A 27598-nucleotide genomic window follows, 5' to 3' on the forward strand; every position below is an offset into this window, starting at 1 on the left:
ATCGAGTTGTTAAAACGTCCTGCTAATAATGTTTTATCGGTTATCGATAATTTAATAAATACTCTTATCAACTTCGATCGCTTGTATGTATAATTTGTAATCTTTGTTTAATGTAGCTTAGAGGGCATACATAAATAACTTTAAGTGGCAAGCGTATGATTTCAAATCAAATCAAAAAAAAATTATTCAAGATAAATGAAAGTCCATACTTGTTGAACGTCATAAAGAACTACCGCCAATTCACAAGAACTAGCCTCCGTCCTGAGAAGAACTGGCAAGAAACTCAGCGGGCATATTGTCTTTTTTCTTTTTTTTTTATATTAGATAAAAAAAATATTCAATATTAATTTTTACAATGAGTATTATAACGTAACAATTATTGCAATATTGAAATGCCCGGAGCGAGCAACTCATTCCCACTTTGTGCAATCTTCTAGATAATCATTGACTTTATTGTAAGCTTTATTGCACAGATGTTCTTTAATAGTTTTCTTAAACCTATGTATATTTAGGTTCTGAACATCTTGTGGAATTTTGTTGTACAGGCGCATAGGCTGTTTTAAGACTTACACACTATTACTATATATATACTATACACTATTACTGGTGGTAGGACCTCTTGTCCGCGAGGGTAGGTACCACCGCCCTGCCTATTTCTGCCGTGAAGCAGTAATGCGCTTCGGTTTGAAGGGTGGGGTAGCCGTTGTAACTATACTGAGACCTTAGAACTTGTATCTCAAGGTAGGTGGCGCATTTACGTCGTAGATGTCTATGGGCTCCAGTGGCCACTTAACACCAGGTGCTGTGAGCTCGTTCACCCATCTAACTACGAAGTCTGCCGGGTCAGCTAGTAAATAATAAAATAATGTATTGCCTTTCACACAATAAATAAAACTAGAGGTCCCGCAGTAGTCGAAATTCGACTATAATTAATTGGAATTGTAAGTTTGTACACTATTATGATTGTATTTTATATTTCTAATTACAAAATTCGCCACTATAAAAAATATTAACAAAGATAAACAATATTTAATCTATTCTCAATTTGACAACAGACGCCAAGAACAAAAGTTTGACAATAAATAGTATGCATGCTTGTGTGCGTCAAATACATGGTATGTAGTGTGTGTAATGTTTTCTTTATCGATTTAATGTATCTTTTATGCATTATTTTAAAAAAATATTAGCACTGTGCACTTCTTCTCTATATTCTCTATAAGTGTGGAAAATTTCATACTCCTCCGTCCACGCAATTTTCGTAAAAAGGGATACAAAATTTTTGCTTCACGTATTAATATAAAGATTAAACAAAAAAAGACAAAAGGAGGTAGCTCCGCTGATGCTGTTCAAAGTGGATGCATCAGACAGCGCTGATTTGCACTCACCCCCGTATGGAGGTCCTGTATCCTTGGAAAATACTCGACTGCTTTCAAATGCTATTAAATGACACATTAAAACTCTGTTAAGTTAAAGTTCAAAATCGCATGGCGTCGACCTGACACCGTGACGCCATCCAAAGGACCTTGAGAGTTTTATTGCGAAAACAATTATCGATTTAAATCTTGAAGGATTGGTTTGTTTAATTAATTCGTAGTAACAAAAAAAAACATGGCGCTCTCACTGGATATTACTTAATTGACGTCGTATTTTATAGATGAATTAGGATGTATTACAAGAAAAAAAAAAAACAAAATGTGTGCAATTCACACGTGGTAGAAATGAAACCCTCCAAAATAAAAATACAATTATCCTAAACGTCTTAAGTATATGTAAAATTTTGTCATTAGTAAATAATTGTAAGGTAGCGCCCTCTGTGAATTGATATTTTAATTTCACGTATAATCCTAAATTAAAATTCACTACACGAGCTTTCATACACACGTTAGTATTAAAAAATCTCACAGATGGCGCTGTATTAAATAGTATGTATATTTCTGTCTCATTCTTTGCTGGCTTCATCCTACACATTTTTATGTTTGTGTCTCTTACCTGTCGTTTTTTCCGTTGCATCCGGTTTGAAATCACAACGATTCTAAAGAAGTTTTCACTTCAAAGAACACGGTATTCGAAATTCATTTACTATAATAGTCTCTACTTGCTTAATTATATTATTGATTGTTACGTAAAATCTTCTAGTAAAATTAGGATTTTTTTATTTTTTATTATTTAGGTGGGTGGACGAGCTCACAGCCCACCTGGTGTTAAGTGGTCACTGGACCTGGACCCATATACAACGTAAATGCGCCACCCACCTTGAGATGCAAGTTCTAAGGTCTCAAGTATAGTTACAACGGCTGCTCCACCCTTCAAACCGAAACGCATTGATACAAAGATTGTTTTTGTAAAACCCAATATCGATCGAAGGTCTGTGGTATTCAGATAAAATCAGTCCAGGATACGGAGGAAACCTCCTCCAGAATCTTCGTTAAGCTCCATACGCCGTGATTGTGAGCAGACTATGGTGGGTAGCCGTCATACAGGTTTTTTTTATTATTTTTTTATTGCTTAGATGGGAGGACGATCTCACAGCCCTCCTGGTGTTAAGTGGTTACTGGAGCCCATAGACATCTACAACGTAGACGCGCCACCCACCTTGGGATACAAGTTCCAAAGTCTCAGCATAGTTACAACGGCTGCCCCACCCTTCAAACCGAAACGCATCACTGCTTCACGGCAGAAACAAGCAGGGCGTTGGTACCTATCCGCGCGGACTCACAAGTGGTCCTACCACCAGTAATTACGCAAATTATAATTCAAAATATTTGATAGATGCTTAAAACCTGCTCACCACATTTTCAACATAAGCTTGCATATATACAAGTTCCGAACAACAACATTCGGACCGTCGGTCTACCGAGCAATATCATCACCCGCTCGGTGGAAGATCTTCCCTTTGTCGTTATTTTGTCGTTACGTCGTTATTTACAAACCTATGTACCTTACAGGGGTGTAAGAATCAATGGGTAAACTATATTCTCACCTCTGGTGCATGTGGTTTGGGTACCACAAACAATTGACCCTTCCGTTGTGAAAAAAGAATAGTTTAAAAAAACTAACAAAATAGGCTTTTATAAAAATCTAACTAAAAAATAGAAAATAATTTTTAATAAATTTGAATTAAAAATAGTGTAAGAAAATATGATTTTACTGTAAAAAAAAAGCGTGGGGTGCTTTTCAGGATATTATCAAAATAACATAACTACTGATACCATGCACCCCACGATTTTTTTTTACAGTAAAATCATTTTTTCTTACACTAATTTTAATTAAAATTTTGTTAGTTAGCGTATTTTGTTAGTTTTTTAGCTAGCGTATTTTGTTAGCTTTTTGTTAGTTTGTTAAAACCGTATTTTGTAGTTTTTTTAACCTATTATTTATTTTTCATTTTTTAATTGAATTTCAATTATTTCAATATTTTTTTTAATATTCAATTGTCATCGGTCCTTAATAAGTATACTTAATTTCGAGTTAATCTGACGTTTTGAAGGGGTTCAAAATCACGTTCAAAGATTCCGTTACATACTAACATACATACGTCTGAAGCTAATAAAAACGTATTAAAAAGACGGAATTTCTTCATCAAATCGAGCAACCGTTTGCTTACGTCATAAAGAAAATATTTCTGAGTGTTAGCGATAAAGTATTTGTTCCAATATATTGAATCACAGTAGAGCCGCGTCGCTCGAACGACCAAGGCCTTTCTACCATTGAAGAATCAGTTTTTTTTTTTTTTTTTATTGCTTAGGTGTGTGGACGAGCTCACAGACCACCTGGTGTTAAGTGGTTACTGGAGCCCATAGACATCTACAACGTAAATGCGCCACACACCTTGAGATATAGTTCTAAGGTCTCAGTATAGTTACAACGGCTGCCCCGCCCTTCAAACCGAAACGCATTACTGCTTCACGGCAGAAATAGGCAGAATGGTGGTACCTACCCGTGCCAACTCACAAGAGGTCCTACCACCAGTAAATTGATCGTTATTTGTTTAACATTTCTGCCTTCGCTGTTCCGAAGGTAAGTGAATGCATTTTCGAACAATAAAAGTTCAGTGTCAAACAAAAGCAACATTTGCCGATGGCTAATCAAATAATCGAATTAGATAAGATCTTCGATCATTCAATTGTTTTATAGAAAGGCCATAAGACTAGATAAATAAATATATAACGTGTTTTTATTGCTTCTGTTGGTGTCGGCGCTAATACTACTACTACTGCGCTGGTGCTATGACCCCGAAGTGGGTTTTGGTTTACGGCAATAAGCATTGCCATTCATCCCGGCGCTGCGCAACACCTTGCCAGTCCAACACTTGGAGCTCACGTAAACTTCCTTCCACAGCGTCAGATCAGGAGTACTTGGCCCTCCCTACGGGGCGGCGTCCCTCCGGTACATCCGCGTACACCCGTTTCACAGTCCGATCCTGCTCCACACGCACTACATACTTTTTTACTGGTGGTAGGACTTCTTGTGAGTCCGCGCGGGTAGGTACCACCGCCCCGCTTATTTCCGCCGTGAAGCAGTAATGCGTTTCGGTTTGAAGGTTAGGGCAGCCGTTGTAACTATGCTTGAGACCTTAGAACTTATATCTCAAGGTGGGTGGCGTATTTACGTTACAGATGTCTATGGGCTCCAGTAACCACTTAACACCAGGTGGGCTGTGAGTTTGTTCACGCATATCTTCGATATATATAAAAATGAATTGCTGTTCGTTAGTCTCGCTAAAACTCGAGAACGGCTAGACCGATTTGGCTAATTTTGGTCTTGAATTATTTGTGGAAGTCCAGAGGAGGTTTAAAAGGTAAATAAATATGAAAATGCTGGGAATTAAATAAAAATAACAATTTTGTTTTTCCTTTGATGTGTCCCCCGTCGGACGGATTCCTTTTGTTTGTTTTAAGTTTATTTTACACAAAAGTTTAAGTCTTATTATCGATTGAGGCATTACGAAATCTGCCGGATCAGCTAGTAAGCAATTAAAAAAAACATGCCCGGGTCATCCAAGTCTCCGTGCCTTCATCTCCCCCAGAATATTTGACTCACCAAAAAGCCTGTCCACATCCTTATTTTTTCGGACCTGCCAAGAACCGTCATCTTTCTGAACTGGTCCTAGTATTTTTCTCAGTTACGTCGTTCTCCACAGCACCTACTAGCTGATGTTACCTTATCTAAGCAATTGAAAACATCCCTTTACTCTGTGTATTAGGAAGAAAAAACGCGTGTTGCGGACTTTTTGGCGGGAACGCGAGGAGTGAAGTTGTGTGATTTGTTTTATTTTGTCTATTTAGTGTTTTTTCGGGTTTAAATGTGTAATAATGGTGGTTTATTAACCGTTTAATATCTGTGAAAGTGCCCAAATGTGGGAAAATGAAACAAAGCCGCTGGACGTAACTTCTCGGGATCCTCCAAAAAGTCCACTGAAAAATCTTAGTAAATGACCACCATTTTACTGAGATTAGATTTCATCTCATATCATCTCATTTAATTTCATCCTAGTTGATTAATGTCTCAAATTAATCATTTTCATTTCATTTCACTCCATAATATCATTTTTCATAAAATTAAGAATATAGATTAAAATAAGACATGACTTAAAGGTCTTAGTTACCAGGTCATAAAATCTATTAAAAAAAAAAAACGCGCGTTGCGACCGTGTTTTTTCCATATCGTAATCCAATCAACAGATCGTTTGGAACACGCATTACCTAAATTCTATTTCACCTATTTATTTTACGGAAATCGTATTTAATAAATTATCTTAGCTGATAAAAACGTACAACGATCATAAATAATGCGTAGCGATTATTTTGATATCGTTCTAGTTTCAATCGCGATTAAACAAATTCAATGACGACGAATTTTTTCATTTAAATTTGCATAAATTAACGAACAATATATATTTATCGAGATGACGTGATGTTTTCACATGTATACCTAAATGATATCGGGTACTTCAGGATCAATAGACAAAATAAAAGGCGTAATTGCGTTTTATGTTAAATGCACAATAAGAAACAACATTTAAAACCCTTTCTATCTATCTATATATCTATATAAATAAAAATGAATTGCTGTTCGTTAGTCTCGCTAAAACTCGAGAACGGCTGGACCGATTTGACTAATTTTGGTCTTGAATTATTTGTGGAATTCCAGAGAAGGTTTAAAAGGTAGATAAATATGAAAATGCTCGGAATCAAATAAAAATAACAATTTTGTTTTTTCTTTGATGTGTCCCCCGTCGGACGAATTCCTTTTGTTTGTTTTAAGTTTATTTTATACAAAAGTTTAGGTCTTTTATTTATCGATTGAGGCACTACGAAGTCTCCTGGGTGAGCTAGTACTAATATATAAATCTACAGTGGTTTTTACGGATGTTCCGTTATAACTACTGAACCGTGCATCCGATTGACTTGAAACTTGGTATCCATGTAGAAAATACATGTACTTAATGAATACGCTAATATTTATATGAGTGTTAAACTTCCTACACCAGTTGCGGAGGCGTTAATTATGAGAATCTTTGTGGGGGTGAAAAATAATAATGTTAATTTTAAATGCCCAGCGAAGCGGACGGATACAGCTAGTCTTCTATACTAATATTATAAAGAGGAAAGATTTGTTTGTTTGTTTGTTTCGAATAGGCTCCGAAACTACTGGACCGATTTGAAAAATTCTTTTTCCATTAGAAGCTGACATTGTCCCTGATGAACATAGGCTACTTTTTTTAATATTTTTTTTATTTTTTTTGTTTGTTTCATTTGTGTTTTAATGTTTCCGAAGCGAAGCGAGGGCGGGTCGCTAGTAATCTAATAAAGTTAATATTTTAAACAAACTGAACTTTCTCTTTACTGAATGTCAGTCTTCACTGAATGACATTCAAGAAAAATCTTTTTTAGAAAACCAAAGTGTTTTAGACAATGAATTTTTTTCTTTACACATGTATGAATGTGGATTAAAGTGATAGTTAGGTATTAACTGGGCTGCCTACAATATCTTATCAGCTCATACCAAAATACCTTGGACAGAAATGGTGGCAACCTCGAAAGGCTGATGTTAGTAGGTTATGTTGAAGGATAAAGACCGCGTGATCTATTTACCAGTTGTTCAGAACTGATAGCATCATTTACTAGCAAGTACTTGAAGCACTTAGGACTGCCGAAAATAGAGGCACACGGAGAGAAAACCAGCAAGGGGTGATGAGAGGATCATCATCATCATCATCATCATCAGCCTTTATCTGCCCACTTCTGGACATAGGCCTTCCCCAATGCCTTCCACAGAATGGTCCTCCGCCTTCCGCATCCAACGACTTCCCGCCGTGCGCACTAAGTCGTCGGTCCACCTGGTCGGAGGACGCCCCACGCTCCTGGTACCCATCCGTGTCCTCCATTCCAGGACCTTCCTCCCCCCCCTGGCGTTGCTGGCTCGACAGATGTGACCAGCCCATTGCCACTTTAGCCTGCTAACTTTGAGAGCTATGTCGCTGACTTTGGTTCTGCGCGGAATTTCTTCGTTGCGGATTTTGTCCCTTAGAGAAATACCGAGCATAGCTCTCTCCATCACCGGCTGTGCGACTTTTAACTTATGGAATATAACTTAATGATCCTTCAGAAATGAAGGCTTTCACTCTTAGGAAGAAGGTACCACGATCTCTGTCTATATTTGAAGCGAAGTCACAATTCCTAGTTCGAAGGCTCCGAATCTCAGCGTGACTCTAATCTATTTAGGCTCAAACATGGTCCCTCACAGTACGGTTGGTCCGTCAGCCCGAAGTCGCTCAGCGAGCCATGGAAGGAGCCATGCTCGGAGTTTCTCTGAAGGATAAAATCCGGAATGAGATTATTCGACAGAGAACTAAAGTCATCGACATGTCTCAAAGAGTCAACAAGCTGAAGTGGCAGTGGGCTGGCCATATATGCCGTAGGACTGACGATCGCTGGAGCAGACGGGTTCCCGAGTGGAGACCGCGCAGCGGAAGACGTAACGTGGGACGCCCCCTGGCTAGGTGGTGCGATGACCTCCGAACGGTGGCCGGCAAGAAGTGGATGAGGAGAGCCGCAGACCGGGCTCAGTGGTGTGGATTGGGACAGGCCTATGTCCAGCAGTGGACGACTGTGGGCTGTTGATGATGATGATGATGATGGACCCGTAGTGAAGTTCTTTTATGTCTAATTTTACTTTAAAACTATGCTTCGGTACAATGGGCCGACCAATCTTCGATATTCTAAGACTAAATAATATGGAAACTAAAGATACTACGCAATTGTCTTATTTATCTGAATCCTAGCCAGTTAATGTAAACATGTTATGTGTATATTTATTTGTATAGCATCTGTATGGATCTTGTCACACTTCAAAGCAACGTGAAATCAAATACTAATTAACTTTTTTTTTTTATTACTTAGATGTGTGGACGAGCTCACAGCCCACCTGGTGTTAAGTGGTTACTGGAGCCTATAGACATCTACAACGTAAATGCGCCACACACCTTGAGATATAGTTCTAAGGTCTAAGTCTTGTCACAACAGCTGCCCCACCCTTCAAACCAAAACGCATTACTGCTGCACAGCAGAAATAGGCGGGGCGGTGGTACCTACCCGTGCGGACTCACAAGAGGTCCTACCACCAGTAATTACGCAAATTATAATTTTGCGGGTTTGTTTTTTTTTCACGATGTTATTCCTTCACCGTGGAAGTCAATCGTGAACATTTGTTGAGTACGTATTTCATTAGAAAAATTGGTACTCGCCTGCGGGATTCGAACACCGGTGCATCGCTCAGCACGAATGCACCGGACGTCTTATCCTTTAGGCCACGATGACTATCGCTAATTTAAAATTCATAAAAGTATCCCCATTCGCATTTTACTAATACTGTGGAAGAAACGGGAATTAGGTTAGCTAATGTTATTTATTTCTTTATTTTAGCTAAGCGATAGTTGCCCATAAAATACTGTTAGTTAATGTTTTTTATTTTTATTTTTTTTTATTTTGACAATAAAATACTGCCTATCGATGGATTCTGGTTTGCATTATCAAATGTTTAGTGTATCATGTATAATCTGTCAGTAGCTATCAGATTATGTGGTTGACTTTTTGGCGGGAGCGCGAGGAGTGAAGTTGTGTGATTTGTTTTATTTTGTCTATTTAGTGTTTCCTCGGGTTTAAAATAACTTCTCGGCGACCTAAGGTTATATTTTATATTTCATCCCATATCATCTCATCTCATTTCATTTAATTTCATCTCAGTTGATTAATGTCTCAAATTAATCATCTTCATTTCGTTTCACTTCACTCCATATTATAATTTTTCATAAAAATAAGAATATAAATTAAAATAAGACATGACTTAAAGGTCTTAGTTACCAGGACATAACATTACTTTAAAAAAAAGATTGTGTGGTTCGTGTTTATGGCACTGAAGTATTATAAAGGTTTATGGTTTATGGAGGGTAGAGGTAAGGAGAACCGTCTCATATGGGAGAAGCTTGAAAAAGTGTCCCATTTTGTATTTTTTTTTTTTATGATTGAAGGATTACTGGTGTCCCGGAGGCCTTTCCAGTTTCACCAGGACAGGTGGGCGAACAAAGGCTCAGCCAGGAGGGGTGGGATTTGCTAACAGCTACCCGAGCGCCTCCGAAGGAGACCTAACAGCTCAAGAGTAGCTGCTTCGCGAATGAATCTACTACCGAATCGGAATCGCGACCCGCTGAGAAGATCCGGCGAGAAACTCAGCGAGCTGATTCATGGGTTAGGTTGCACGGCGAACTCTTTGTCGAGTTCGACGAGTACGGTTACCGAGGTCCCTAAGCCTGCTCCTAGTGTTAGGGCTGAAGGCGTCTAATGCAAAGGTTATTGGATCTGATGGATCCGTAAAGACGTGTCTAGGGCGTCGACGGTGACTGGCTCCTGCGTGATCAGGATTCGGAGAGTAGTCAGCGGCGGCAACGATGAGGCGATTATCATGACGCATACCTTATCGAAGTACCGTTCCGACGCTGACTTCATGTATTTCTGGATAGATTCGAGGCCCAGGACGTCGTGTAGGTCAACGTTCCTCACGAACCACGGAGCTCCGACGGCTAACCTGCAAAAGCGGGATTGTAGAGATTGGAGGGTGTCTATGTGTGTGCGGGCCGCGTGAGCGAACACCACACTCGCGTAAGTCATGACGGGCCTTATGCAAGTTTTGTAAAGTGTCACCTTGTTCCGAAGGGACATTTTACTCCGCTTACAGAGCATGGGGTAGAGTCTACCGAGAATAAACGCGGCACGGTCACGGACTGATTTTATATGCGGGCGGAATGTCATCGATGCATCCAGAGTAACGCCCAGGTACTTGACCTTCCTGGCCCAGGGTATGGGTTGTCTAAAGAGAGTAATCGGGGGTGTGAGATTCCTCCTTCTAATCCTGGAGGAAATCCGTGTGGAGCTTCCCCTCTGAAATAGCACCACAGTACTTTTCGATGGGTTGATGTCTATGCGCCATTTTCGGAATCGCTGTCCTAGGGCTAGGGCTGCGCTCTGAAGCTTCTTCGCGATTAGGGACTTTTTTCTACTGGAATAGTAAACAGTCGTGTCGTCAGCGAATAAAGCTAAATGGGTCGGCGGCGACCGGGGAATATCGTTAACGAATAAGTTAAATAGGAGGGGTGAGAGGACAGAGCCTTGCGGGACTCCAGCTGTGAGAGGTCGTGGGGAGGAGCGGGTTCCCTCGACTCGATATCGAAAAGAGCGGTTCGACAAGGAATCCCGTATTATGAGCACGAGACTATCCGGCACGCCCATGTTGAATAGTTTGAAAATCAAACCATTGTGCCAGACTTTGTCGAACGCTTTTGCGACGTCGAAGAAGAGAGCTCCCGTGTATAACGGTTTTGGTCGATTAAGCCCCACAAGAATGTGCTCCGTGAGGCGGTGCACCTGTTGAACGCATGAGTGATTTGTACGGAATCCGAATTGTTCATCGATGAGAATGCCCTTGGATGAGACGAAGTCTCTGAGGCGTTTGTAGAGCAGATGCTCATACAGTTTGCCTACAGACATGAGGAGGCTAATCGGGCGGTCCCATTTTGTAGTGCTTACAGTTCTTTCGTTCTTTTTTATTTCTCTATCTTATTCTAATAACTTTCAGCGCCTTTTTTTAAATTTACCCGGTTGCTACTGTAGCGCTACCCTTATTTAGCAGACAGTTCTCCTTACATCTACCCTCCATGTTCGTGTTCTATGGTAGAAACGTTAAAGAAAAAAAGCTGTTGTTACACTTTATTACGACCGGCCGCTTGCTTCAGGTCAACCCTCCTTGAATTATATCTTCAATGATGGCAATGACGCGAACTATTTTACCATATACTTAGACGATTTCGTTTTTTTTTAATGCTTAGATGGGTAGACGAGCTCACAGCCCACCTGGTATTAAGTGGTTACTGGAGCCCATAGACATCTACAACGTAAATGCTTCACCCACCTTGAGATACAAGTTCTAAAGTCTCAGTATAGTTACAACGGCTGCCCCACCCTTCAAACCGAAACGCATTACTGCTTCAAGGCAGAAATAGGCAGGGCGGTGGTACCTATCCGCGCGGACTCACAAGTGGTCCTACTACCAGTACTATGTATATTATGTAACTGAATGAACATATAAATCTAAAACATTTCCACTGTAATCATCATCATCATCATTATCCTGCCCTTCTCCCAGTCACCTAGGGTCGGCGCAACATGTTTGCTCCTTCCATACTCTTCTATCATATACCATTTCTCCTACCCATATCGTCTTTCACGCAATCCATCCATTTCTTCTTATGTCTAACTCTTCCTCTAAATCCTTCCATATTCATAGTTAACACTCTCTTAACAACCTCATTTTCATTTCGTCTCATCACATGTCCATACCATCCCAAACGCGCACTCCTCAGCTTCTCTGTCACAGGTGTATTCCCACTGTAATGTTTGTCTTAATATAGAAAAAACATTCTAGACTCTGTTTGGTGTACATTTTGTAAAACAATCCGACTATAATTTTGTTAGAAATCTTTAAACAAACAGGTATTCACTTTGTTTATAAACTAAACACGTATTGTTAGGATTTGTTGATATTTCTATTTTTATTTTTTGTTTTTAGTGATAAGAATGTTAATTTTTACATCCGTTATATAAATATAAAGTCTTTGATTTGCGGGAAAGGGATAGATAGACCTATTATTAATATAAGTATATGTAGGAAGATTAACTTTAGCGAGAGTGGTGGTAGGACCTCTAGTGAGTCCGCGTTGGTAGGTACCACCACCCCGCCTATTTCTGCCGTGAAGCAGTAATGCGTTTCGGTTTGAAGGGTAGGGCAGCCGTTGTAACTATACCGAGACCTTAGAACTTATATCTCAAGGTGGGTGAAGCATTTACGTTGTAGATGTCTATGGGCTCCAGTAACCATTTAACACCAGGTAGGCTGGGAGCTCGTCCACCCGTCTGAGCAATAAGAAATAATAGTTTTAGTAGGCACAGAAAATCATTTTAACTTCAAATTAAGTTTTAGTATTTTTTTTTCAGACAATGCTGAGCCAATCGATGTGGGCAGTGATTTTCCGAGCACTAGTTTCTTATATGTAACGAGAATTGTTCAAATTTTCTTTATAAATTCTAATTAAACAAAAAAACAATATGGACGCCGCTTACCTTCCGCCTGACAAGTCTGTGAGTATAGTTTATTATTCGATTGTAAATATTTTTTTGTTTTATTTATTTATTTATTTATTTAAATTAATGCACATAAGTACAATGGCGGACTTAATGCCTGAGGTATTCTCTACCAGTCAACCAAGGGTGGTGTAGAGCAACCTGTGGTAGGTGCGTAGCTTAATGTGAAAATAACCAAACTGATAATAATACTTCATACATACACAAACACATACACGTTATATATATATAATATACAATCACATACACTCGTATATTCACATACATATTCATATACACACTTAAACACAACATAAAAATATAACAAATTTATCAGAGAAATAGAAGAATATACACATATACAGTACAAGAAAATAGTATATTTATTTAATAGTTGTTTGTGTGTTTGTCTGTCCGTTTTTCAAGTCGGAAAGAAGTCACGGATGGTCGTGATTTTTTTTAAAGCTATAGTTTTAGATCTGGGAAGTGACATAGGTTATCTTTTATCCCAAAAAATATCTCATTCCCGCGGGAAACTACACTCACATTTATCATTGACTGTGTGAGCGAAGCCGCTAGTATTTTATTTATTTATTACAATCCGATTATCAGCATCCAAACAAAGATACATTTAAATAGAGTTTCAATTGCCAATAAATAATTTAAATAATAAAGTAATAACGCATATGTAAAAAAAACCGTTCCAACAACAGTGACAGAACCAATTTTCGATCGAGTATTTTTGTATAGTGATTTTTGTTTCTATCCATTCTATGAAATTCTGAAAGCAAAACAATCTTTGCCGATGTTATTAAATGTTTACAAAAATTACATTAATACAATGCATGTACCTAAATATGAGCTAAGATTGTTAATTTATTTATTATTTAATTTAATTTATTTATTTTACTTTAAAAACAACCTAATAAATGAATAAAAATAATGATTATTTAGGTAAAGCTACTTATAAATAGAAAATCTGCGTTAGCTCACCGCCGCGCCGGTTGGCAGAGTTCCCAGAAGGCTAGCAGCATTTCCATGCTGGATAGCAATGCTAATTCTTTATGCAAAATACGTACCGGCCTTCTGGTCTCCCGAGGCTTCAAAATTAATAAATAAATTAATAAAGATTGTTAATAAAGGCTTCGTCATCTTTATCTAAACTAAAAAAAAACCGAAAGGTGACGTCATAAGTGGCTAACCAGCCAACCGAAGTTTCACCTTTAGCACTGTAACACAAAGGAACACTACACTTAAGAAAAAAGGAATTGTGATACATTTTTTTTTTGTAATATTATGATGTATTTTCCACTATTACAGCAATCCCAAAATGGAGACGTCGAAATGACAGACGTGAAACCGAAAAATGAACAAGTGAGTGTTCCTCATATTTGTAATTAATTATTTACGATTAATACTCGTAGTTACATTAGAATTGTAATTAACTCAAGACCGAAACGGTATTCACGTTGTGATGTCCACGGACCACATCTGACAGGAGGGCCGTGATGAGCTCGTCTAACTACAGTAATGAAAAAAACAATAAAAATGTGACCCGTTAAGGGACGCCTGGCAGATGTGAAACATCGACATTATTTTGTAAAAGTAATATGCAGAAAAGAACAGATTGTGATAGGAACTAAATAATGATAAAATATGACGAAAAATTTTTTTGTTTTCAAGTAAAACACAGGTTATGTGTACTGTAGTACTGTGTACACTACGGAGTATACACTTTAGGTATCCGAGCTCAGTGTAGCGAGAGAAATGGCTTAACGCCGGATCGAGTGGGAGAGAATCGCACAGTCGATTGCGCATGGCGACGCGTCGCCACGACATGCATCGCCACGCCATAAATCGGTTTTACGTGCGGCTATAGATGTTTCACATAAAAAAAACGCCACAGTCTTCAGTGAGCTTAGTGCGAGTTTTTTAACGTTGTCGATAGCGTAAAATTTAACTCAAATTTGTATGGACTTAGAACATTTGCCTACGTTTGCCGCTAGGGGCGCTGTTCCAACTGCATACTGAGTTAACGTTTACGCTATCGAGGACGTTAAAAAACTCACACTAAGCACACTGAAGATATTACAGAAACATCATTACAACATCATATCAAATACAGATGTAACCAAGACAAATATTGCTTGTTTACGTTTGAATTAGTAATGCAAATGGGAATACCGATTATTAGAATAAGATAAACGTGTAAGTTCTCTTGCAGATCGTCCTCGATCAGTTGGAGTATGAGCCGTCTGGTTGCTTGGAGACCTCGCTAGCCAGGGTTGGCAGTTCCACTGAGGTGTTCCTCAAAAGAAATGGACCATCTATTAAGATCATAAGCCTTTTCGTGCTGAACGGCTTGGTGATCGGGTTCTTCTTCGGATGCTTATATTATCATTTGTATCATAGTGAGTATTGATGCTGACAGGATCAACGCTTTTATCGTGGTTGCCGCTAATTAGTTTTAACTAGTAATTAGCAGAGCAGTGCTTCGCCGAATCTACCACCGGATTGGAAACGCGACCCACTGAAAAGATCTTACGAGAAACTCAGTGGGCTCAAAAGCACTGGCGAGTACCGTCGAAGATTCTAGACTAGATCTATCTATCTATCTATCTAGATTCTAGATGCTCGAGCGCAGGGCCTTATTCAACACAACGCACTCGGGCTTCCCACACTAGCACAGAATACAGTCCACGCCCGGACTCGGAACGCGAGGAGTGAAGTTGTGTGATTTGTTTTGTTTTATCTATTTAGTGTTTCTTCCGGTTTAAATATGTAATAACGGTGGTTTATTAATTGTTAAATCTCTGTGAAAGGGCACAGATGTAGGAAAATGAAACAAAGCCGCTGGACGTAACTTCTCGGGATTCTCCAAAAAGTCCACTGAAAAAATCTCAGTAAACGACCACCATTTTACGGAGATTATATTCCATCCAATATCATCGCATCTCATTTCAATTCATTTTACTTCTTATTATCATTTTTCATAAAAATAAGAATTTAACTTTAAATAAGACATGACCTAAATAAAGGTCTTAGTTACCAGGTCATAAAAGCCCTTTAAAAAAAACAGTCCACGCCCGAAACATTCACGGATGACTTAGTTGACTCGTTTTCCAGATAACCAACCGTTGATGCTGTGCGAAGGCTTCGGAAGCTTGATAGCCTTGCTGTCGATAGTCTACTTCTTCGTCATATATTACTTGGTGGTCAAGAGGTACTTCGGGGACTGGTTCGAAGCTAACGTCTGGAATAAAGCCGAACGTGTGGCTTTAAAGCTCTGGGAATATGCGTGAGTTTGGTGCATTTGTTTATTCCTATTTAGTTAAGTACTTTTTAATTGTTGTAATAATATTATGTGAAAATATAAAGGATGTGGTAAAGGTGGATATGGAAGAGAATATGCCATGATGCCGAAGACCGGGAAAAGTGGAGGAGCTTAAATAGGAAAGTAGGTCCTGACATTACACCAGGAAAACGCTAGGAACGAGAAACAGAAGAATCTATCTATCTTAAGTATATCTATATGCTGGCATTGTTGTGGGCAGGAAAAGTGGCCTCTGGTGCGATATTGCTGCTGATTCTTATTTTAGTCAACTTTTTGGGCAGCAACTGACTACCCTCCAATTTTTTCATTCTTTTTTTGTCTTCTGCTGCTGTCATTTGTGTTACACTTTTTTATTGTTTTGAGTGGACGAGCCCACAGCCCACCTAGTGTTAAGTTACTACCGGAGCCCATAGACATCTACAACGTAAATGCCGCCACCCACCTCGAGACCTGCGTTCTAAGGTCTCAGTTTTAACAGTACAACGGCTGCGCCGCCCTTCAAACCAAAACGCATTACTGCTTCACGGCAGAAATAGGCAGGGTCGTGGTACCTACCCGTGCGGACTCACTAGACGTCCTAACACCACTTACAGACATACAAACAGAATTTGTAACATTCACGAACGTTCTCGAAACACTTCTGGTAACGGCTCAATAGTTTTATTGTTCTATTCTCTACTCGACGAGGTTTTGCGCTATTCGCTAGTGCTACTATTCATCGACAGATGGCGCTTTCAGAATCACAGTAGAAAATACCGTAGCTTAAAAGGTGAATTCCATATTTACACACGGAGACACAAGTCCTCAACAAATAATTAGTTAGTCAAAAGGCAAAATAACGTTTTTTTTAGGTTAAGTGGTTACTGGAGCCCATAGACATCTACAACGTAAATGCGCCACCCACCTTGAGGTATAAGTTCTAAGGTCTCAGAATAGTTACAACGGCTGCCCCACCCTTCGAACCGAAACGCATTACTGCTTCACGGCAGAAATAGGCAGGATGGTGGTACCCACCCGTGCGTATTCACAAGAGGTCCTATCACCAGTAATTACGCAAATTATAATTTTGCGGTTAATATTTGCTAATGTTACAGTTTGTTTCGCTGGTCGTTCTGCTTGCTCGTGCTCGGTGGGATCCTGGTCTTCTTGGTCTTAGACGCGACAGACACACCCGAACGGCTTATATCCTTGCTCGGACTGTTTTTACTCATGGGATTAGGTTAGTAATATGATTTAGGAAATCGCACTTCTCTTTTACTGGAACCCCAATTACATTCTTCATAGCTAATGAGCAATGCAACTATTTTCGCGAAACTAAAATTAAAACCAGGCTCTCCAGGATCTGGCTTAAGCAAATCCTATAGTAATTTATTTATTTATTTGGGAAACAAACAGTTTTAAAAAATAGCTTAAACAATAACCAAATATGTTTCCACAATCAAAATCACATATATGTAGAAAGAGAACAGAGAAGAGAAATTTAGAAATTTAAGTTACAAAAAAAACAAAACAAAAGCAACACAATACGCACATATTATTTTGTACATCAACTTACACTATAGGACTATAATAATCATCAGACTAAATCACCTTATAACACCTTAAACATACAACACAAACATACGACACATTGCCAGAAAAGACGCGGGTAATCTTGATTAGTGTGTAGATCTGGCCAGATTCACACCACATTTAAATAAATAAATAAATAAAATAAAATTCATTTAATTCAGACCCTCTTAAGTCCATATGTTGTAAGTAGAATAATACTTAGAACTATGTTAGTAAAATTAAAATTAAAATTAAAATTAGCTTTTAATTGCTACACATTTAATTCACAAATCTGCGCTGCTTTGAGGCACCTGGTATATGGCTATGTATATGAACCCAGTGTCTCAAAACAGCACATTCGGGTTTATTACCTATAACCATCAGGATATTATTAGTACTCGCACGAACCCCACGCATCAGTGAGGTCGTTCGTTTGCGGATGATTGATGAAAAGTCATCCACGTGAGCATCTGCAAACATACCTGATGCGCTACAGTACCGCGGGAGCCCCAACAACATCCTGAAAGCATTATTATATTGCACTCGAAGAGTATTGTATGCCCGCCGCGCATATCGAACACATAACACATTTGATTCTATCGTCTACAATCATCTACAAACAGCCGAAAACAAGATGGCACTGCATCGTGAGGACGAAAATCATGGACGGTGGTGGTCACGATCCTCAGAGAGGAGAATCACGATTGGAGATATAGCTAATAATAACACTATTCGTTTTAGGGTTTATATTCTCTTCGCATCCCGGCCGAGTGAAATGGCGCACCGTCTTATCCGGGCTCCTGTTGCAGTTCGTGTTTGGGCTGATCTTCATTAGGTGGGACCATGGAAGGATTGCTCTCCACTGCATTTCCGATAAGGTATCTTTGACTGCTTAATGCTTCTTTTAGGATTTTTCATTCAGCAAACTAGTTGGTGCTGCAATGTTTTTGTTTTTTACTGGTGGTAGCACCTCTTATGAGTTCGCACGGGTAGGTAACACCGCTCTGCCTGTTTCTACCGTGAAGCAGTAATACTTTGTAGCCGCGTGTCGCAAGTGGTGGCATTTGGATTGTTGATGCCTTTGGGCTGCGGCTTTCTCTCTATTTTTTACCGTATGTTCCATGGGGAGTGCCCTGAAGAATTGTTTGAGATGATATCATCATCTCGTTTTTACCATTGCACCGCCCCCCACCGGAGTAGAGTTCATCCATATTACCTGGAGCCACTGTATTCATGGATAGTGCGTGTCCAGAGATCTTTTTTGTCACGTACCATCCGGCTTTGGAATGAGCTCCGCTCTACGGTGTTTCCCGAGCGCTATGACATGTGCTTCATCAAACAAGGCTTGTGGAGAGTATTAAGCGGTAGGCAGCGGTTTGGCTCTGCCCTGGCACTGCTGAAGTTCATGGGCGACGGTAAGCACTCACCATAAAAAAATAAACAGCTGGGCTTCGTGTCGTCCAGTTATCTAAGCAATACAAAACCCACCTTCAGACATCAGTCTCAGTTCTACAGTACAAATATAACAACCGTCATATCTTCAAGGTGGCGACATTCCTGCTATACGGCCAGGAAGGTGCCGCCTTCGCGTTTGGCAATCTGCTGGTCAGAGAAGAAGGAGTGTTTGCTTTTAGCGTGAGTAATGTTTCTGGTGTCAATTTTGTAGGTAGCAGTCTTTTTGAGACGGGAAATTGCAACTTTGGACTTGGTGCTGCTGAAACGGCCCTTGCCTTTTCTATACCGAGAATGATTGAGCTTTAGGGTTATCAGCCATGGGTTTTATTGCAAGACGCTGAACTCAGTTAGCAAACAGAGACCAATTGGAAATGCTTGGTGTTTGTAGCCCTGCTGTATTTGAATAATATGGAGAAGAGATAAAGCTAAAATCGATAACATAGACAATCTAAAGTGAGCTTTGAGGTTGTTAAATTAAGGTACAGCGTTGTTTTCTTTCAGTCTCTGCCAGTGATCTTCTTCTTCAGCATGTTAGTGGAGATATTGTTCTTTTGGGGCGCCCTGCAGGCGTTCTGTCTGACCCTGGGGAGGGTGTTGCGAGCCGCCACCAGCACCACGGTGGTCGAGAGTGTTATCGCCATTGGAAATGTCTTTCTTGGAATGGTAAGTATTATCAGAGAACGGGCTGATATCTTAGGGTTACCTCTTAATATTAACATTTTTAGTAAGAACTCCAATAAATTATTGGACCAGTTGCTAAGGCACTTAGCTATGCCAGTCATCACTTAACGTTATGGAGTGCTGGCAGCTTTTATCACAATACACCTAAATCTCTTCTGATTTAAAGCAATCAATTAAAATAAGCGGCTCTAGAGATAAAAATTAATTTCTAACAGACTGAATCAGTCCTGTTGGTGAAGCCGTATCTAGCTTTGCTGACGCCTTCGGAGATGCACGTCGTGATGGCTTCGGGTTTCGCCACCGTATCGGGCAAGTAATTATCACTACACACACTTTATAGCAAACTCTGAATCGTTAGACACATATTATGGTGGAGAGAAAACCAAAGACATAAGTCCAAACAAAGGACTTCTTTTAACACGCTTTTAGTAGCTCGACTAATACTAATAGTAATGGATTCTTTTAACGCAATCTTCACCAACTTTAAGGCGTCAAATTAATTTGGAAATTGGTTCACGTGGGAATCCTGTCTATGCAATACTATCAATCTGCTGAGTTACGATTCTGATCCGGCGGTAAATACAAAAGTTATTAGGCCTTCTTCAGAGGCGTTCGGGTATTTGTTAGCAAACACTTTCCTGCCGGCTGAGCTCTTAAGTTTCTCCATCCATCCGTACAGCGACGAAACCTCCGGGCCAATAGTAATCCGCCTAACAGCAGCACATATGTCTAAATTCATCCCAAGAATAAGAAAGCAGTTTCCGCACACCGATTACCACACTATCAGTAACTAATGTAAAAGAAAAAGCTTGCTTGAAGCACATCATTTATATTAGTGTCCGATAAGTCTGCTGCTTTTATCAATCGGACGTGTTAGAGTTTGGTAAATTTAATACGGCCCACCTGATGGTGAGTGGGTACCGTCGCTCATGGACGTCAACAATACCAAGGGCAGAGCCAATCCGCTGTCTACCGAAAAATTCCGACCAGAATACAACCTACTTACCGAAAATGTCCAGAATAGCCTCGATTCAGGCACATTGGTATGTCTTTCAAAGCTCAACTAATTTGGCCCAATTATCTTGAGTTTCAATTGGCATAAACACCATAAATGGCCCAACAACAAATGCAATTTGTTCGAAATAGCCGCTATTCAACGCCAAATATCTGGCGTCGGTTAATTAGCCAGACCCAAATAAGACTTCAGCGGCCTCGAAGAATTAAATCTCTTCCGCATTGCCGTAGAAGGATGCGGGACCCCATGTGTATTTTGCCAAGAAAGCCTCATGAGGCCACGACCCTCAGCATTGAGGATTTTTGACGCAACTACGAGGAACCGCTATTCGGCCTTTGGTGCTTGTCGATATCATGATTCGCCTTGGTATGTCGAAGAACTGATATACATTTTCGATTGAACAGGTACGATCTTGGCGACGTATATTAATTTCGGGGCCAAAGCGACGCATCTCGTCACGGCTAGCGTGATGTCCGCCCCGGCCGCGGTGTGCTACGCGAAGCTGTTGATGCCGGAGACAAAAAGATCGCTCACGACCGTCGATAATATACAGCCGGTCGTCAGGTAGGACATTATGTTGAGTACGCAATTTATGTGCTATCTCCTCTCAGCCTTCAGACTGACAACCTTGTTTTTAAAGGCAAAAAATGGATGGGTGGACGAGCTCACAGCCCACCTGGTCTTAAATGGTTACTGGAGCCCATAGACATCTACAACGTAAATTGGCCACCCACCTTGAGATATAAGTTCTAAGATCTCAGTATAGTTACAACGGCTGCCCCACCCTGCAAACCGAAACGCATTACTGCTTCACGGCAGAAATAGGCAGAAATAGGGCGGTGGTACCTACCCGCGCGGACTCACAAGAGGTCCTACCACCAGTAGTTCATTTGATAAATTGGTACCCGCCTGGGATTCGAACACAGGTGCATCGCTCAACACGAATTCACCGGACGTCTTATCTCTTAGGCCACGACGACTTCAGGAGTTATCAATTTTGTCATATGGCGTTCGACGTGTCAATACCCGTTTGTTTTGTTTTAGCGAAGATCAATCTGTTTTGTCGGCTGCGACCCGCGGCGCCACGAATGGGATCGCACTGATTCTGAACATAATAGCCAATATTGTGGCGTTTGTCGCGTTTGTGGCCTTCATAAATGGTGTGTTCGGGTATTGCGGCGGTCTACTGGGCTTTCCGGAGCTCAACCTGGAGTGGATCATGGGCAAAGTCTTCATTCCGCTCTGCTACGTCATGGGTGAGTTGTGCAGTCTATTTGCAGGCTAGGGCAGAACAGGTAAAGTTCTCATTTGCTTCTAGACCGATGTTTTTGTTACATTAAAAAAAATATTGCAAATACTTTTTTTTACTGCTTTACGAGAAATCGGTATATGCAAACGAATCCCCATAATGATAAAAGCGAGATTAAGCTAGCACGGAACTTAGGAGATGTTATTTTCAGGTGTACCTTGGGAGGAGTGCGAGCTGGTCGGGTCGTTAATCGGCCTGAAGACCATCGTGAATGAGTTCGTTGCGTATCAGAGGATGGGGGAGATGCTGAAGGATGGTCTCCTATCGGTAATGTAGCTGTACAGTATACGCGCGAGTTCATGTCCATCGGGGCCAGAGGCGACGCGCGGGGGGAAGCTCGCCCCGCCTCCGCACGCCCCCCGCGTTTGTCTGACGTCTAGTGTTGTCTTTGACAGTTGTGACGCGTGCTTATAGATACCGAAAATTTCCGCTAAAGTTATTGTGTTATTTCATGGTGATTAAACCACGACTACTCCGCTTCCAACAAGTTCAGGTAGAAAAAAACCTACACTGATTCGGACTCTGATCTGTCGGTCGTCTTTTCATCTGATAGTAATTGAATTGAAATTTTAAAAATATAGTTCTCTATTAGAAATAAACAAGTAATTACTTATCACATATATTTTATAACTTGCAAAATGAACTAGTTACATTAAACCAAATTGAAATCTGTTGACTAAATCGGTAGTTATTATCGACATGACTATATTTAAATTCCTAAGGATGGACATGAACTCGCGCGCCTACTGTAGATTTAGTTCCTCACGACGAAATATCCTTTATTAATACGTGAAGCAAGAACTTTGTATCCCTTTTTACGAAAATTGCGCGGACGGAGGAGTATGAAATTTCCCACAATTATAGAGAATATAGAGAAGAAGTGCATAGTGCTAATATTTTTTTAAAATAATGCATAAAAGATACATTAAATCAATAAAGAAAACATTACACACACTACATACCATGTATTTGACGCACACACGCATGCATACTATTTATTGTCAAACTTTTGTTCTTGACGTCTGTTGTCAAATTGAGATTAAATATTGTTTGCCTTTGTTAATATTTTTTATAGTGTAGTCTTGGCGAAATTTGTGATTATAGAAGTATAAAATACAATCATAATAGTGTAAAAACTTACAATTCCAATTAACTATAGTCGAATTTCGACTACTGCGGGACCTCTAGTATCCTTTAAGTGACGATTTCCATAAATGCTGTAATAAATTAACCCGAAATACATTTTATAATTCGGCTTTTTAAAAACCCTTCGTCATCTATATACTAAATACGTGAAGCAAAAACCTTGTATCCCTTTTTACGAAAATTGCGCGGACGGAGGAGTATAAAATTTTCCACACTTATAGAGAATATAGAGAAGTGCAGAATGCTAATATTTTTTTTTAATGATGCCTAATAAATACATTAAATGGTTTTTTTATTCCTTAGATTGGTGGACGAGGTCACTGCCCACCTGATGTTAAGTGGTTATTGGAGCCCATAGACATCCAAGACGTAATGCGCCACCCACCTCGAGATATAAGTTCTAAGGTCTCAGTATAGTTACAACGGCTACCCCATCCTTCAAACCGAAACGCATTATTGCTTCACGGCAAAAATAGGCAGGGTGGTGGTACCTACCCGTGCGGACTCACATGAGGTCCTACCACCAGTAAAAGAGCACCAGGTGGGCTGTGAGCTCGTCCACCCATCTAAGCTATAAATGTCGCAACATATCGCTTAAGCCAGATAACCTTTCGCCCCTAGATGTGTAAATTGATGATTATTTAACTATCTTCAGCCTCGAGCTGAGCTGATAGCGACGTATGCTCTATGCGGCTTCACCAACCCAGGGTCAGCGGGGATCATGATCGGAGCTATAGCAGCAATGGCGCCAAATCAACGGGAGACATTGTCCAGTGTGAGTTCCTCATACCAGAATGATAACGAATCTGCTATCACTCACCACCTTCATTCCACCACTCTGCAAGGCTCACGTGTTGCCAAGTAGCAACCGTCGCCCATGGACATCAGCAAAACAAGACGCTGACTGCCGCCGAGTATTCATTACGATACCAGTCGATATACGTAAAACATATAAACAGTATCAGTGTTCTTATTGCGAGTTGTTTAACGTTTTCGATAGCGTAAAAGTTAACTCAGATTTGGAACGCTTACCTACGTTTGCCGCTAGGGGCGCTGTTCCAGCTGCATACAAATTTGAGTTAACTTTTACGCTATCGAGAACGTTAAAAAACTCGCACTAAGCACACAGTTACTAGTTGATTTTGCATCTCGTGTACTGAAGTGATGACTATACTAATGGAGTCGGGATGGCGTTTGTGCCTATCATAGGTGTAGTATGGTTAACAATGTATCGAGCCATTGTATATTAAGCCAGTCGCACACAACAGGTAATACAGTCACATTAAATCACTACATAGTATAAAACAAAGTCGCTTTCTCTGTCCCTATATCCCTATGTATGCTTAAATCTTTAAAACTACGCAACGGATTTTGATGCGGTATTTTTAATAGATAGAGTGATTGAAGAGGAAGGTTTATATGTATAATAACATCCATTAGTGATAAGAAGGTAGAAGGGAAAAGACCCGCCGGCCGGCCACCATACCGTTGGTCGGATCAGATAACTGCGCTCACTGGACTCTCTGTTGCGAACGCCCTGAGAGAAGCCGAAAACCGAAGCAAATGGAAGCTGAGTGTACAAAGAGCCACGAAGGGCTTTCAAGGACACGACCTTCAGCAATGAAGTATTCGACTAAGAAGAAGAAATCGTGGAGAAATCAATAATAAATTACAGTTCCCGAAGCGAAGCGAGGGCGGGTCGCTAGTATTGTATAATAAAGTCGTCGTGGCCTAAAGGATAAGACGTCCGGTCGTGCATTCGTATGTAGCGATGCGCCGGTGTTCGAATCCCGCAGGCGGGTACCAATTTTTCTAATGAAATACGTACTCAACAAATGTTCACGATTGACTTCCACGGTGAAGGAATAACATCGTGTAATAAAAATCAAACCCGCAAAATTATAATTTGCGTAATCACTGGTGGTAGGACCTCTTGGGAGTTTGCACGGGTAGGTACCACCACCCCGCCTATTTCCGCCGTGAAGCAGTAATGCGTTTCGGTTCGAAGGGTGGGGTAGCCGTTGTAACCGTACTGAGACCTTAGAACTTATATCTCGAGGTGGGTGGCGCATTTACGTTGTAGATGTCTATGGGCTCCAGTAACCACTTAACACCAGGTGGGCTGTGAGCTCGTCCACCCATCTAAGCAATAAAAAAAAAATCCTAAATCAGTGTTCAGCGAAAGTCTATAAGTAACTAATGTTAAATAAATAAATACAACCGACTACTACTACGCTACGGAGGCTCTGATAAATTCCCCAGTCTCTTTTATACAGACTTCAGTGGTGACACACTGAATAGAACGCGAAGCCACATGAGCTCGCCTGCCAGTTCTATGAAATCAGTATAGACTTACCAGGTTACTGGTAATTAGATAGTAAAAAAACCTGCAGTACATACTTTTGGACAATTAAATGAAAACATACATTTTAAATAATTTGTTTTTTTGTTGCTTAGGTGGGTGGACGAGCTCACGGCCCTCTTGGTGTTAAGTGGTTACCGGAGCCCATAGACATCTACAACGTAAATGCCGGCACCCACCTTGAGATATAAGTTCTAAAGTCTCAATTATAGTTACAACGGCTGCCCCGCCCTTCAAACCGAAACGCATTACTGCTTCACGGCAGAAAAAGGCAGGTGGTGGTACCTACCCGCGCGGACTCAAAAGAGTGATCTGTGACTCACAAGAGTGATGTGATCTTTTATCGTTTCTAGATCGCGTTGAGGGCTTTCTTCGCTGGCTGCGGGATATGCTTCATGACCGCTTGTATAGCTGGTGAGTTTTAATTTAATTTCTCCCATTTATTCCTCTTCCTCTTCTTCTTGTCAACGCTGAGGATCGAGACCACAGTGTGAACCTAAAGACGAAAGTCCACTAACGCGCTCAATCCAAGGTCCAGGTCTAGTTTTAGAGGAGATTGAGGATGTTTTTCTAGTTTCATTGTGAAGATTCCTTGAGGGAGAGGTGTGAACTCCCTACCACGGTATTCTTTAAATGTTAACAAGGGGCTTCAAAAGAGCCGCCTATGTTTGAAGATTGTGCTCGCCCTTGCGTCGATAATCCTCAGTGCTTAGGGTCATTGCCTTTTTTAATAACTTTTCCTAGACTATCCTGCGCCAGCCCTGCCTATCTTCGGCTGCGCGGATGGCGGATGGATCTTCCCGATCCATTAACGGTGCTTTTAGGTACCACAAGCGCCGGTCACTGTCCGAGTAAATTAACCCATAGACACAGCCCACTGAGTTTCTCGCCGGATCTTCTCAGTGGGTCGCGTTTACGATCCGGTGGTAGATTCTGCGAAGCACTGCTCTTGCTAGGGCCAGTGTTGGAAACACAACCGGTTTGAGCTCCTTGAGCTCACCTACGCGTCAAGGAGGGGCTGATATAGCCTCTCAAGGCTATTAGCATAGGTACAAAGCAAAAAGGAAAAAAAAAGCTATCTATATATTATGTAAGGTCTTTGGTTTGCTTCAAGTGATATCGTGTTCTCATTTTCAGCGCTACTCATGCCGGACGGAGCATTTATTTGATATTAAGAGAAATAGTAGAAGAAAGAAGCATAAGAGAAGAAGAAAAGTAGAGATCGTTTGATGACGTTTATTTATAAGGCTGGACGCCTATTGTATCCGTTGCATACACGTTTAAAGGAGATAAAAGATGCGACTAATTTCTGGTGAATTTCATGTTAATATCTTTTTTTTTAATTTTTATTGCTTAAATACGAGCTATCAGCCCACCTGTTGTTAATTGGTTACTGGAGCCCATAGACATCTACAAGGTAATTGCCGCCACCCACCTTGAGATATGAGTTCTAAGGTCTCAGTATAGTTACAACGGCTGCCCCATCCTTCAAACCGAAACGCATTACTGCTTCACGGCAGAAATAGGCAGGGCGGTGGTACCTACCCGTGCGGACTCACAAGACGTCCTACCACCAGTAAAATATAAATGAACCGATAATTTTTAGAATAAGTAAGAGTAAGAATAAAGTAAGTTTTTTTTCTATTTATTGATGCACAAAACTAATCGCAATCATTACAGTACATTACATATTTACTAAATCGTAAAAATAGTACCTAAATCTAATCTGGATTGCAATCTAAATGATATATGCACTTAGCAAACCCGTATTAATATACATAGCTTTGGCTATTGACAATAAAATTAAAATAAAATTAAGAGTTCTAAGAAAAAAAAAGAAAAAAAAAAGAAGTACCTAACATTATATTGATATCTAGCCATTGTTAAGTATCCATCACACATCTGACGTAATAATTAACGTAATAAGAAAAAAAATACGTACCACTTATTAGCCTTTACTTAAATAGTATTAGTTTTTTTTTTATATTAAACATAATATGTGTGTTATTTAATTTATTTTTAGTTCATTGTAAATATATGTAATTGTGTAGTAATATATGTTTCGTTAATTTGA

At 40.2% G+C, this 27598-nt stretch overlaps 2 protein-coding genes across 2 annotated transcripts in view; one reads left to right on the forward strand and one right to left on the reverse strand.

The window, feature by feature from the left end:
- The window catches only part of LOC101735982 (transcription factor CP2-like protein 1), a 204404-nt gene extending 185612 nt beyond the window's left edge, over positions 1 to 18792 (reverse strand). Inside the window, exon 1 of the mRNA XM_062672825.1 lies at positions 18787 to 18792. Coding sequence (XP_062528809.1) covers positions 18787 to 18791 — 5 coding nt within the window. The 5' untranslated portion in view covers position 18792. The remainder of the gene's footprint in view (positions 1 to 18786) is intronic.
- LOC101738281 (solute carrier family 28 member 3) overlaps positions 1 to 27598 on the forward strand; it is a 40572-nt gene extending 12974 nt beyond the window's left edge. The window contains exons 2-16 of the mRNA XM_004933250.5: positions 12546 to 12689; positions 13992 to 14045; positions 14896 to 15082; positions 15798 to 15969; positions 17100 to 17224; positions 18298 to 18434; positions 19102 to 19191; positions 19513 to 19674; positions 19908 to 20001; positions 21112 to 21271; positions 21752 to 21963; positions 22168 to 22283; positions 23818 to 23937; positions 25878 to 25938; positions 26662 to 27598. Coding sequence (XP_004933307.1) covers positions 12657 to 12689; positions 13992 to 14045; positions 14896 to 15082; positions 15798 to 15969; positions 17100 to 17224; positions 18298 to 18434; positions 19102 to 19191; positions 19513 to 19674; positions 19908 to 20001; positions 21112 to 21271; positions 21752 to 21963; positions 22168 to 22283; positions 23818 to 23937; positions 25878 to 25938; positions 26662 to 26693 — 1755 coding nt within the window. The 5' untranslated portion in view covers positions 12546 to 12656 and the 3' untranslated portion in view covers positions 26694 to 27598. The remainder of the gene's footprint in view (positions 1 to 12545; positions 12690 to 13991; positions 14046 to 14895; positions 15083 to 15797; positions 15970 to 17099; positions 17225 to 18297; positions 18435 to 19101; positions 19192 to 19512; positions 19675 to 19907; positions 20002 to 21111; positions 21272 to 21751; positions 21964 to 22167; positions 22284 to 23817; positions 23938 to 25877; positions 25939 to 26661) is intronic.

This window comes from Bombyx mori, chromosome 2 (genome assembly GCF_030269925.1).
Source record: "Bombyx mori chromosome 2, ASM3026992v2".
Lineage (NCBI taxonomy): Eukaryota > Metazoa > Arthropoda > Insecta > Lepidoptera > Bombycidae > Bombyx > Bombyx mori.